The sequence below is a fragment of the Populus trichocarpa genome, chromosome 12, assembly GCF_000002775.5.
Source record: "Populus trichocarpa isolate Nisqually-1 chromosome 12, P.trichocarpa_v4.1, whole genome shotgun sequence".
NCBI lineage: Eukaryota > Viridiplantae > Streptophyta > Magnoliopsida > Malpighiales > Salicaceae > Populus > Populus trichocarpa.
In genome coordinates this window covers 1,471,921-1,485,683 of record NC_037296.2, presented here as the reverse complement: position 1 = coordinate 1,485,683, position 13,763 = coordinate 1,471,921, and the positions used below count along the sequence as shown (strand labels likewise).

The window sequence follows — 13,763 nt, the reverse complement described above, 5'->3', positions numbered from 1 at the left end:
AAGTAGGCACCATAAACTATCAAATCTGACAGTTCAAGGCTGCTTGAGTTGGCCATCTTAGGTCAGCACTGAGCCATCTATGGTGTCAATCAGCCTAAACGGTTTACATGGGGTTATAGAGAAATGTTAGGTGATCATTTGCGTGCAAGTTTGATCAAATTTGGTGGAAAAATGAGGTATTAAATGCACTTGCAAAGTAGCCTCCCTGAACTGTCATTTCAGAGAAAACTACAGAAGATGATGAACAGTAACAAAAAACAGCGGTGTCTTGGTGAAGTTCATTTCGGTCATTCGATTTATGATTTATTTCATATACGTCCCTGATAGGCTTCAAACTTTTAATTTTATACAATTGAGTCCCTGGAAAAAGTCAATTTTAACCCCGGATTGGCGCGCCTTTTTTAATATGGTCTTAGGTCTCGGATTTATTTAATTTAACCCTTAAATGACCATTAAACTTTCAATTTTTTCAATTTAACCCTCGGTTTTTATCAATTAAGCCCCTATAGTTCGGCGTCTCTTACAAAATGGTCTTTGACTGCGAAAATTTTCAATTTGACCTTTAATTGAACCCGTAACTATAATTTTCTTGCAATTTTACCCCTGATTTCAATCAATTAACATGGTAAAAATTAAATTTGGTCTCTTAAAATTTCAATCTTCTCAATTAAGCCCAAATTGGGCTTCCAAACTTAATTTTTCCCTAATTAAACCCCCTAATAAAAATAATTTGTCCTATTTAAAGTATAATTAAGTCCTTACACTTAATTAAATCCTTCAATTGGACCTAAATTAATTCTTAAATATAATTAAAATTCAATTTGGCCAACGATTAAATTAAATTGACCTATTAAAAATTTAATTATGTCCTTGGACTTAAGTTGTATGCAAATTCATCCAATAATTATTTAATTTACCTTGAATTTGCATTTTTTCTCTTCTTTTTTGGTCTTAATGGTGGTACAATTAGGCCTTGAATTTCCTCTAAAATTGCAGTTTGATTTGTCTATATTTTTTTTAAATTCTCCTCGGTCTGCTTTCTTCATGTTGTCAACCTTTATTATTTTATTTATTTTTATTTTTTTTAAAAAAATTAATTTTGGGAAATAATCCAGAATTGGGTTATGACAGCTTATATAGTCTTACATATCATAATTTCTTATAACATGTGATGCAAATAAGATGTATGTTAGTTGACATGTAAATGCTAGTACTATATAACAAGTCTTGAAAGCTACTTCAAGAATTCAAGCTAAAACTTTAATTAAATTATCTTATTTCGATGGACAGATGCTTATTAATGTTGTTCAATTGTGCCATCATGTGGTCCATTAGATTTTAAAAGATAAGATTATGTAATTCTCACCTAGATGATGTGAAATATCAACATCATTCATTCTTGTTTGCAATGTTTTTGTGGAAATTAGTTCATAAAAATGCATAAAACTCTCCATTTAGATCCTGTAGAATCTTTATAGAATTGATTTGAATCAACTTATTACCATAAATCTCAAGCCTATTAGAGCAAATTTTGTATATTTTCTTCACCTTCATCTTCTTAAGACTTTTTATCATATTTTACAGTAGCCTCTTCAAAACTAAAATTACACTATGTTTGTTCATAAGCAACTAAAACTAATCAAATCTTTTATTTTTTAATCAATTTTTTATTAAAATAGATAAATAAAAAAAACAAGTAGTTTATTAGAACAACCGGTTGATTTGATGAACATTCTTGTTTGAAATAATTTTTTTATGATTGTATCTCATGTTTGGGCTGCTATATTATGTTGACTTCAAATATAAAATGAATGCATAGCTAAACCTCTATATATTAATACTTTTAGTGCCATGAAATTTTTTAGTTAATCAAGATATTATTTAATCAATTAACTAATAATTTATTAATTTATACATTAATTAATAAAAAAGTTAATTTATTAAGGTATTTTCTATTTTTTTTCCAAAACATTGAAATTAATGCATATATCATGAATTGTTATATTTGAACACTATCTAATTTTCAAATTACGAACCAAAGGCAAATGATTAGTCATTATTTGTATTAATATTGTGTCATATCAATACTTCTAACATGGCCAGCTTGCAAATTAAATTTAGTGACTTATTTGCTTATATATTCTTGCATATCTTGATTTTTTATAATATGTGGTGCAAATAACAATTTCTAACATTTTCGTCACTTGCCATGTAAATGTTATTACTATACAACAAGTCTTGAAAGCTACTTCAAGAATTCTAGCTTAAAAATTAATTAAATTATCTTACCTCAAAATGGATAGATCCTTATGGATGATGTTCAATTATCCCATCATGTGGTCCATTAGACTTTAAAAGATAAGATTACGTAATACTCACCTAGACGATGTGAAATATCAACATCATTTATTCTCATATGCAATGTTTTTGTTGTAATGTTTTAATGAAAATACATAAAATCTTCATTTAAATCCTTTACAATCTTTCAAGAATTAATTTGAATCAACTAATTACCCTCAATCTTAAACTAATTGGAGCGAATTTCGTAGATTTTATTGTCCTTCTTCTTCGGTGGACTTTGTTTCATATTTTACAATAGCCTCTTCAAAACCAAAAAAATAAAACTTTGTTGCTTCACAAGCAACTAAAACTAATCTAATCTTCTTTTTTTTTTAATCTTTTTTTTCTTTCAAGGTATAAATAAGGAGGGGTTAGTTTCTAATAACAACCGGTTGATTTGATCATGTTGTTTGAAATAATTTTTTTTTCTGATTATTTGTTATGTATTATTTTGACTGAAATGTTATATTGTGTTATTATGAAATATGAAATGAAAAAATAGTTAAAAATGTCTAAATTAATATGTTTTAAAGATATTATTTAATTGATAAATTCCTAGCACAAAGAAAAAGAAAAGGGAAAAAAAGAAAGAAAAACAAATTCTTTGTTATCCGGCAAAATACCAAATAAAAGTTAGAACTAATATTTATATAAAAAAATAATACTTGAACATCAATTTTTAGCTCAACCAAATTGCTCTGCAATATCTCATGTCAAATACTTAGAGGAAGAGTTTATCTATACTTTAATATGTTTTTATCATGTAGATATATTTATTTTAGCAATATCCATGGAGCTCATATAATTATTCTTCTGAATGTAAATGGTTGGTGAAAAAAATGAGTTGGTAATATGTTATTTTATTTCAAATATAAGAATTGTAATAGGTTATCAATTAAATTCAAATTTTGTTATGAAATAAATTAAATTCTGTATATAATATGATTCTAAACATGATGGTTTTATTAAAATGACAATTAAAATGTGACATTTATATATATAAGACACACACTCGTTTTATAGCATAAAGGTCCCATTAAAATGATAGGATTAGATTTTTGCTCAAGTGAGCATATATGAGATTTCTCTTGAAAATGTGACATTTTAACGTATTATTGACCTTTTAGATACATGCCGAGGGAAAGACCAAGAAGAAGTGCATGGCATTTGTTTTTTCCATGCTCTGCTTGGGACATTCCAGAATTTTGGACAAGAAAATGATGGTCGCGAAGAAAAGATAATTGACATAACCTATGTAGTATGCAATGAAATACCGCTACTACAATCGATGGTAGGCTGTACGTAGAGGCCATATTGTATTTCGTTGCCATTGGCGGACCATGAGACATCTTCATTACTGATGTAGGGCTTGTAAATATGTACTATCAATTTACTTCTTCTTTTTTTCTTTTTCTTTTATGGATGTAGCCATGTGAGGACACAGGGTTTTAGCTCCCACCATAAAGATATCCGTTTAGGCTCTGTTTGATAACCTTATGGATTTGATATTCAAGCATATTTAGATTTGAGAAAAAATATCAAATTTATATTTTTCTTAAATATCAAATTATTATTACTTAGTTCAAACGTTTTTTTACATAAGCATAATAATGCTTCATTATTAAATACACACTTAATAATGAGACTATTCTTACTAAACCCACGGGTGAGCTAAAAATTAAAGCCCCTTATTTGGTCTCCTGATCAAGTTGGTCATCCAATGATTTCGACCAAGCGCACATCATAGATTCTATGTTCTTCGGAGTAACTGGACAGTTTCCCCGTCATGAATTTCGGGAGATGACTCCATGAACTCTTTCGGTGGTCACCGGTCAAATCCTTGAGAAATTGGTAAAGAATGAAATGAGTTTTGCAAAAAAAATTCAACATCACTTCATGGATATATGATATTAAGCTTTACGAAGATGAGATTTCCCCAATACAAAAATATGTACGTTTGAACTTCCCAAAAATGGTAAGAACAGTACTAGCTGTCAATCAAACAAAAAATCCCAGGAAGAAATAACGGATATAAAAGTACTAACCGAAGACGGTGGAAGGACGATGATTCTTCTTTCCCCTTTTCGCATGCCCACAATTCCTTCATACAAGCCTGCATAAATTCCATATTCTAGCGTCTTTATCCCCAGATCGTATGTAGAAAACATATTGCAATATTCCAAAAAAGTAAAAAATTAATTTTTCACCTTGACAGATATCGTTCTCGCCTGGACCTATTATTTCAGGACCGCGTTTTGGGTGGTAAGTTTTGTCAAGCTCTTTTTTTTCTTTATCAAAGACCCGGTAGTGAATTTGTACCTGCAAGGCATCGCAAATGGTTAAGAGGCGAATTGAGGTAAAATATAAGGCAATTAGCCGAAATCTCGAACCAAGTTAAGAACAAGGATAATGTAAGTTATGCTATTATTTTATAGCTATTTTCTTAATAAAACTTCCGACTATTATCAAAAAAAAAAAAAATTAAGAATAGGGATGATGAACTACATGCTCCTCAGATATGAATGATGATCAATAATTTTCCGTGCAAATTAAACCCTATTTGTGGGATATACAATACATATAAGGATGGAATTTGTTTTTTTTTATAGTAAACAAGTGAATTATATATTAAATAGTCTCATTAAGTAGATGGAACTGAACGAAAAATAAATACAATGGGAATGTAAAAGAAAAGAGAAGGATGGAATTTGTGATTTCCATGAATCAAAGGAAACATTAAAAACCTTCTGGTCCTTTACACTAACGTCACCACTGCCGTCATCTACGTGCCTGAAGTATATCCATTTGGAGGGTGACAATCCCTTTGTCTTAATCGATTCGTAGGCAGACGATACCTTTACCTTAACATCATCTCCTGCAATGTAGTTGCAAATTCTAAGTCAAATAATCGATACATTTTTCATTCAGATTTTAATTAGCTTCTGTGGATATATAATCTAACACATGATCGAAAGTCTAAGTAGAAAATTTTCTTCAAAGAAATTACAGAGAACTATGTAAGTACTTCAACCAGATAGTGACTATTAAAGGCATAACATCATAAAGAAACTTAGAGAATAATCAAGGCAAGGTTACCCTTCCGTTCAAACGTAGGGAAATCGTCACTTCCTGATAAATCCGTTGAATACGAGATGAAAAACGAGAGGCGATGACTGCATTTCGGAATCTCCTTACTTTGTAGCATGTAATTTTTGTGCCATAGTCTATCAAATGAAAAAAAATATATATACAATTTTAATATTTTTATATTATTTTGATATATTAATATTAAAAAAAAAATTTAAAAAAAAATTAATTCAATATATTTTTAATTAAAAAAAAGCTAAGCGACAAATATACTCTTACCTGGCAACCTTGAAGCTGCGAATAATGTTACGGTTCTCATGACCGTAGAAAGTCCCGAACGAGCGACATGTGGCTGCAGGGAGGAAACCACAGAACCATATTCGTGAAACGGATAAAAACAAACTATACATCTATTTCACTAATTAATCACACTCGGGAGCAGGGCAAGAGGAATGAATGAAGATGATAATTAAGTAGTTGATTTAAAAACTATTAAGAGAAATCAAGAGAGTGGCAGGGAGTACCGGGAAGGAATGGCTTGCTCGTGAGAGAGAAAGCCCGAGAGGAAATCATTGGAGTTAATTACAATTGGCAGAGATATCAAAAGAGAGGTGAGGGTTGCTTTTATATTTATAGTCAGAAAATATTGGCCTTTTAAACTGAGAAAGACTAACTAGACCGTCCGTCTTTCAAGTCAACTTAAAAATTACGGAAAAATTAGGCCGATAGAGTGAGATGAAAAAGAGGAGCTGTTACACCTGGTGAGAATATGTTGAAAAACTGTATGAAAAAGAAGAATTGTCACACCTTCAAAGAATTGTTTTTAATGAATTATCTAGTTTATCAGAAATTTTTTAAACGAATTGACTAGCTTATAAGTTTCTCATGTGATATTAATAATTTCGTTAGTTTGGATTGGAATATTTACAAGCAAGATAGAGTAATGGATAGCTTCAAATATTAGGATGAATTTTGATGAATTAGACTTGTAGAGACAAATAGAATGCTGACACAATTTTTAAAAGATGGAATCACATAGTAACCTTACTAAATTACTTTACGTGCTGTTAGTTAAATCAAATAGAATACACGTGTTAATTTTTTTAAAAAAATTACTAATACATATGGTTTTCGTTTTATTTAATTAAATAGATGTATAAACCTTTTAATTTATAATTAATTTTTTTAATAAAAAAACATATGAAAAGTTTATTTATTTTTTTAACCAAAATAAATTATTTAAGCCGCAATAAAACACTGGTAAAATAACTTAGTCATCTAATCAATTAAGCAGAGGCTACATTAAAAAAAAAAAAAAAAATTACCAGCTCGGTAAGGTGTTGATGGAGCCCCTTCGTACACGTAGATCTAGACACTCGAACAAAATCCATGTGTTTGGTTACAGGCAGCTGCATTATATATACGCGGAAGCAAACGGCATTTTATGGAAAAGGCATTATAGAAAGACCTTCAGTGTTTATTTCTCCTTCTCTCTGTCTTCTTCACCTTAAGACCTCCAAGGTTTATTTCTCCTCCCTATCTTCTTCACCTTCTAAGATTTCTTCATTCAATATGTTACAATCTATTTGATATCAATTCAAATTTTAATTCTTTTAACTGAGTCACCCATTTGTGGCCAAATATTCCCTCTCTTCCTTTGTTCATATACCGTGAATAGAAGAAGCTCATTACATATGCTGAAAAATGAACAAGAACAATTTCCGAGTTGCAGCATGCTCTATATTAAACTCTAGATGACCTGGCCGGTTCGGAATTGTTGGATATACGACCAAAGTCCCACATTGGCTAGAAATGGGGAGGATCATGGGTATATAAGGATGGACAAATATCTCTATTGGTATGAGGCCTTTTGGGTATAGCCCAAGAGCAAATCCATGAGGGCTTAGGCTCAAAGTGGACAATATCATACCAATGTGGAGATAAGTGGTGTCCATAGTCCTTACAGGAATTAAGTATAATGACCTCATAACCAAACATATAAAATTACCCAGTATTCAAATCACTGCGTTTGATTGGAAAACCATGGATTCTTCATCCAATAATGAATCTTTTGCTCTATTTTCTGTTCGGTATTTCCTTTTGTTTTCTACATGCATGGATATTCCTTGATTCAGCCATATATGCACAGGTCCCTGTGGAGAGCTCTTAATTCTGGACAGACAACTTGCTCTAGTGCTATTCGCCTGGGAAAATAACGACCTTCCTTTCTGCAGTTGGGGATTAGAAGAGTCATCCGGATAGCTCTACCTCTATTTTCGGTTGTGCCTTCAAAGGTTTGGTCCTGTCACTAAAATCATTTAATATGTTAGTCTTCCTGGTTTGTGTGATATCGACCCCTCAAATTGTTTTCTTACTAAGATTATTTTTACCCTGGAGTCCAGCCGGCAATGAAATGGTCTGGTTTTTTTTTTTTTTTTTTTTTTTCCCGTTAATGTCAGTAATACAATTCAGTACATGTAGAAAGATCGAGAGTTACTATATATTTGTCTGCATATAAATCACAATATGTTGTAGTTTAAGATTAAAATTTGAATTATCTTTAAGATTTAAGAAATTGACATTAAACCATGATGCACTAGATATAATTATGGGTCGGGTTGGGGGCAAGTTTTCAACCGAAAAAACTTCAAAACCATACTCATCCTGCCTTAGTTCCGGTGGAGTCGGATCTCGACAAAATTGTCATTTGCTCATTAGGTACTTCTTGGATATTCAAATCAGGTAAAAATCTGCCCCTATTAGGACTAGTTGTGTTGGATACTCTAGAGGTGTATCTCTAACAAGAGGTTATAAAAATTGAAAGTGCTTGGATTGCAAAAGTTTCATTACAAGGACATAATTGATCAAAATCGAAAACTTGGGAGACTATGCATTTAACTATCAAATATCGAGGGAATCATCTCCTTAGCTACTTTGCTCTAACAATCCTATAAAATACTTTCAGTATGTTAGTTCTTGATTAAAAATTCTAACACGTTTCACAAACAAAAACAGAAACCCTGTACATATTTCACAACATAAAAATTACAACATATTGTGATGGCTTCTGAATGCCTGGAATTCTGATCGACAACAAAATTAATTTTGTTGTTATTTCTATCGTGGGAGTTCAAATACTTAAAAAATAGATTATAGGTTTTTTTTTTGTGTGTGTTTTTTAAATCGATTTCCTTGTCTAATGACAGACTTCTATTGTCATTTGAGCAGTGAAATTAGACAGATGGGTGACCGAGGTTCAGCAAGCACTTCCAATGATATTGAAAATCTTTGCAAAGTGCTTTTGAATGAAGTTTCAGATAGCATGGAAACTACCTTGCGGAAAGAGACATGTATCTACAATGTTCCGGCAAACATTCCTCAATCAAAAAGAGCTGCCTATACCCCTCAGGTAATTTGTATCGGCCCAATTCATCACAAGAATGAAAATGAACTGAAACGAAGATATGTCAACCAATTCTTTAGCAGACTGCGTGGGGGAAAATGGGAACCATTTCAGGAGGAACTTGCGAACACCGTTAAAAAATGTGCAGCTGAAATCAGCCATTATTATGAAGATGATTCATTAGAGCTTTTCAAGGATCCAAAAGAGCTTTTGAAGATGATTGTATGGGATGCTGCATTCATCTTAGAGCTCTTCTTGAAGACTGGAGAATATAAGAAATATAAAAACTCACCTGAAAAAACTTCTCAAGATGACGACAGATATAATTACGATTATATAATAGGTAAACCCTGGCTGACAGATGCTATTCAACGGGACCTGATATTGCTCGAAAACCAGCTGCCGTTCTGTATTCTTGATGAATTATATAAAATTGCAGCCAAATACATTAAACCCGATTGCTCTTGTTCCCAATGTATTCGGTTCCATGTACCAGATTGTGATTGTTTCCGATGTAATCAGGACCCTAAACCCGATTGCTCTTGTTTCCAATGTATTCGGCTCTATAAACCCGGGCATAATCGGGACCATAAACCCGATTGCATTTGTTTCCTGGAACTTTCTTGCAAGTACTTTGAGAAGTACAACAAGAAAAAAACCAATCCTCCGAAAATATTACATTTCACTGATTTGGTTAGGTTTTTCTTGTCCTCCAAACACCCAGAGACAATGTATAACGACCCCATCACCAATTGTGATATCACAGCAACTAGGCTGGAAGAAGCAGGGATGAAGTTCAAACCACCATCGGGAGATGAATGCTTACTTAACATAAAAGCATGGAGTGGAGACTCGGGAGGTAATTCTATCAAGAAAGGTGAGTTAGATGTTCCACTCCTTGTGATTGATGATAATACTGAATGTCTGTTACGAAACCTTATGGCGCTAGAGCAATGTCATTTTCCCAAGGAGGCGTACATCTGCCAGTATGTCAAATTCTTGGATTTGCTTGTGGATACTGCCGAAGATGCAGACTTGCTGATTAAAAGTAAAGTTATTATTAATAGCCTTGGAAAAAGTGCAGATGTGGCTGAGCTGATTAACGAACTTTGCAAGGGAATCGTAGAAGTCTCTTCGTGTTATAGCAATATCGCCACATATTTAGATGCTTACTATAACAACCGGTATAACAAGAGCAAGGCCTTCCTCAGAAGACAGTATTTCAGGAATGTTTGGATAGGCACCGGAACTGTTGTTGGATTGTTCGTGCTGTTCATCACTTTGCAAGACTTTGTTCGATCTTTTCTTTAGTACTCAAGGTTCGAATGCTTCAGTGTCTGTAAAATTCCTTTTTTCCTTTTCTTCTGTAGTTAATAAATCTTAGTTCACTTGTTTGATTGTAAGAATAAAAGAATAATCATTAGTATTGTACTTTGTTGTTATCAACTTTAAGGAATATTATCTAGTGTGTATATGTATTTGTATCTATCCATCCATCAACTATTAATTAGTTGTTATTTAATTTTTAATATATTTTTTTGATAAAATTTTTAAAAAATTTAAAAATAGGAAAAAATAATGAAAATTCAAAAAATATGTTTTTAATATATTTGCATCATTTTTAGCATTTTCAGCATCGTCTCAAAGGAATTTAAATTTTCAAAGATCTTTGGAACGCGTTCGACTTTTAACGCGTTATTTTTAAAATTACCGATTTTCCTCATTCGAGTCAATGTTGATAATAAAAATCTAAAAAATAAGAAAAATTAAATTTACAAAAAAAACAAGAAGTTGAGAGACCAAGTTTGGAAACCTAACAATATATTTACTTATATATAGGAGTTTCCAACACCTATACAAAGAGGGTAATTTTAAAAGAAAAAAAACAAAAAAAAATCCTAAACATAAACCTATCTCTAACCAAGAAGAATTTAATATTTTGATTTGTTCACGGTTAAATATTTAAGAACTTACATGTAAATCGTATTTCTAATATCCGATAAAAAAATAAAATTTTAAAAATTTCTTTAACACATCAAAACCACGAATTAGCTTATCTCAGGTAGGGTATGTTAGAGGTATTAATCTTCCCTAACCAGAACCAATTCTTTACTCGTAAATCTCTGACAAAATTAATATACTCAGGTTTTCTAATATACCTCAATTAAATATTAGGTAGTGAATTTCAACAAATCAAAATAAGCAAATAAATAAAAAATTACCAAGCCAACGCTGCGCAGGTGACGTGAATTGCTTATGTTGTACTGATGGTGGATTCCTATATATATGGCGTTTGAGATCCACCTAGATGGAAAGACAAACAGGGACGATCAGCATACGAGCACCAGACGAGCATCGTATAACACTGTCCGAAGCGTGTGAATCCTGCACCATCGGATATGAGGATCGTTGTCGGTGGATTCTCAAGAAGTAACATTTTCCGCTGTGGACACGGTGGCGGGGCCACAATAGTGCAACAGGGGCAATTACCTCTTTAATTTTTTTTTAAAATATTTTTTATATTAAAATATTAATATAATAGCTTTACAGGGTCAATTTTTTTTAGTTAACTACTAATTAATCCAAGCTTTTTTTTTTTTTTACTATTGTCCCTACCTCTCTTTTTTCTACAAATTTCTCATTAAACCCTAAGCTATTAATTAGTTAATCAAGTAACCTTTTATATTCTATGTTTTAGGAAAGTTTCCTTCATCTTTTCTATTTGTTTCATAATTTTAGTTTTATTTCTTTATAATTAGTTATTGAAAATGTTGGGTTTATAATAATTTATGGGTTTATTGAATTAAATGTGTATGGGTAATATTATATGCTAATGGATATGAATTGAAATGAGTTTTGATGAATTGATAAGTATTTTGCTATGAAGTTCATATAAAAAATGATGGTGATGAATTTACTACTGATTAAAAATGAAATACAGGACAACTCAAAAAATTAGGGACATAATAAATAAATTAAAATGAAAATATTTAATATTTATGTTTAATCCACTTCTACAAAACAACAAGTCAGCAAGAACAACATCAATTTGTGACAATCCTTTTAAGCTATGATTTTAGATGTTATGTACCATATATCATCATAGAAACTTTCCTAGTCCTTGAAAGATTTAGAAATAGATAAATGAAAGTTTGTTGTATATATTGAGAAAGATATTTTTAATGAGATTAAAAATAAAATCATTATAAAGCAGTTTTAAATTATAAAATCTCGAAAAGAACAATTATAATGTAAGTTTTTTTATTTTAAAAGTATTCTTAAATTAATTTTACTTGACTTGAGTTGGTACATATATTTCAAATTAAATTTTTTATATAACACATGTCTGTATAGTATATAATATCAAATATTTATTAATAATTTATTGTTTCATTTAAAAAATTCTAGCCCCATTACTAATGGAATAGAACTTGCCAACTCCAAACAACCATGAAACAAATAATACAAACATTAAACGTTAATACATGCCCATGATTTGAAATAAAGCCATCATATCACCATGGGCCCCAAGGACCAGCAAGCGGCCCAAAAACATCAAGCTCTTTTAATTCTGAATTCACAACGGTTAAATGGAAGCCTGGATTATAGCACGTCATATCCATGCTCAATTATTACTAGAATATTTTTATTTTATTTTTTTTGTATGTACAAGACTAATATAGAGATTGCGTTCTGAATGACGAAGAAGCTAGTAAAACTGAGTAGACTATCCATCTTTTATGTCATGAACTAGATGAAAATTTGCACAGATTCAATGCTAGAAGACATTGGCTCGTAGGATGTATTAATTAACACTTCACTCAATAAAAAAAAAGAATGTTAACTTGTCAAAAGCCTCCTAACCTTTCGATCGAACCTAACTTAACCCCTAACTTTTAATTTTCTAATCTCAATCTCTCAAACTAACACGTCAAGGCAATGCACTGCCTCCCTGAGATTTTGTTGTGAACACGATTATTATCTGAATCGAACATGGAATGATTAAATCAGGGAAAAAACAATATGTCGAGACTAAATTGAAACAAATAACAGGTAGCAGGTAGCAGGGAGTGCGCTTGCAACAAGTTGAATGCTTTTTCTTTTTTATTGGGAAAAATTTAGGTGATTATAGATGACATGGAGCTTTTTTATTTCTTTCGGGGTATGATCACCAGCAGGCCGGAAGAGAATTTTTATGGAGGATACGATTACAGTGTGGGAAATCTTGGCATATCCTTGTTGTTTCCGGAGATCGAGGGTTATGGATTAAGAAATCAGAGTTTGAATTTGAGTCGGATTGTTATGGTTAATAGTGACTCAATTGATGAATCCTTGCCTAGCAAGTGGTTGCAGCCTTGCAGGCAACCTGCAGATGAATTAAGTGATTGGTCTTCAAGGGCTTTGAACACTCTATTTGGGCTCTCTAATGAGAATGTAGGAGATATGGGCCCTATAATTCAAGCTGTGATAACATTAAGGAAAGGAAAGATGTAGGGCGCAAGCCCAACATGCCGTGTTCCTTGCTGGAAAAGTGCACAGTGCACACGGATAAAGTCACGGATAATCAAGGAGAAGAAGGACTGATTAGCAGAAAATACATTAGAAAAGCTTATATTTTTTAAAAATTTATATAATTTATTTTAAACATGGTGACAGCGGTTCAAATAGCTAGTAAATTATTATTTTAAGTTAGTTTTAAAAAATAATATCCATTATAAATAATAATCTCTTTTATTGTTTCAAATAATATGAGTTTAATCATAATATATATAAAGAATAAAATATATTTTTATATATTTTATTTTATCTTTTCTTGTGTATCGCCAACAAAAAAAAATATAAAAACACTTACTATATATTTTTTATATATCATTATTAAATACAATTTTATTTTCATCCAATGTTCTTCCTAGCTCGTACTCTCTTTCTAGCA

At 31.4% G+C, this 13,763-nt stretch overlaps 2 protein-coding genes across 2 annotated transcripts; one reads left to right on the top strand and one right to left on the bottom strand.

Annotated features, from left to right (window-relative positions):
- Nucleotides 1-3,890: 3,890 nt before the first annotated feature.
- Nucleotides 3,891-6,045, bottom strand: LOC18110277 (uncharacterized). The gene is made up of 7 exons (XM_006388525.3): nt 5,952-6,045; nt 5,707-5,779; nt 5,437-5,564; nt 5,085-5,215; nt 4,548-4,659; nt 4,386-4,453; nt 3,891-4,179 (listed from the first exon to the last, which is right to left on the bottom strand). Exons 1-7 carry the CDS (start codon nt 5,998-6,000, stop codon nt 4,054-4,056), a joined length of 687 nt encoding a protein of 228 aa, XP_006388587.2. The 5' UTR covers nt 6,001-6,045; the 3' UTR covers nt 3,891-4,053.
- Nucleotides 6,046-8,668: 2,623 nt separating this feature from the next.
- LOC18110278 (UPF0481 protein At3g47200) lies at nt 8,669-10,141 on the top strand. The gene has a single exon (XM_024582289.2). It carries the CDS (start codon nt 8,669-8,671, stop codon nt 10,139-10,141), a length of 1,473 nt encoding a protein of 490 aa, XP_024438057.1.
- The last annotated feature ends 3,622 nt before the right edge of the window (nt 10,142-13,763 follow it).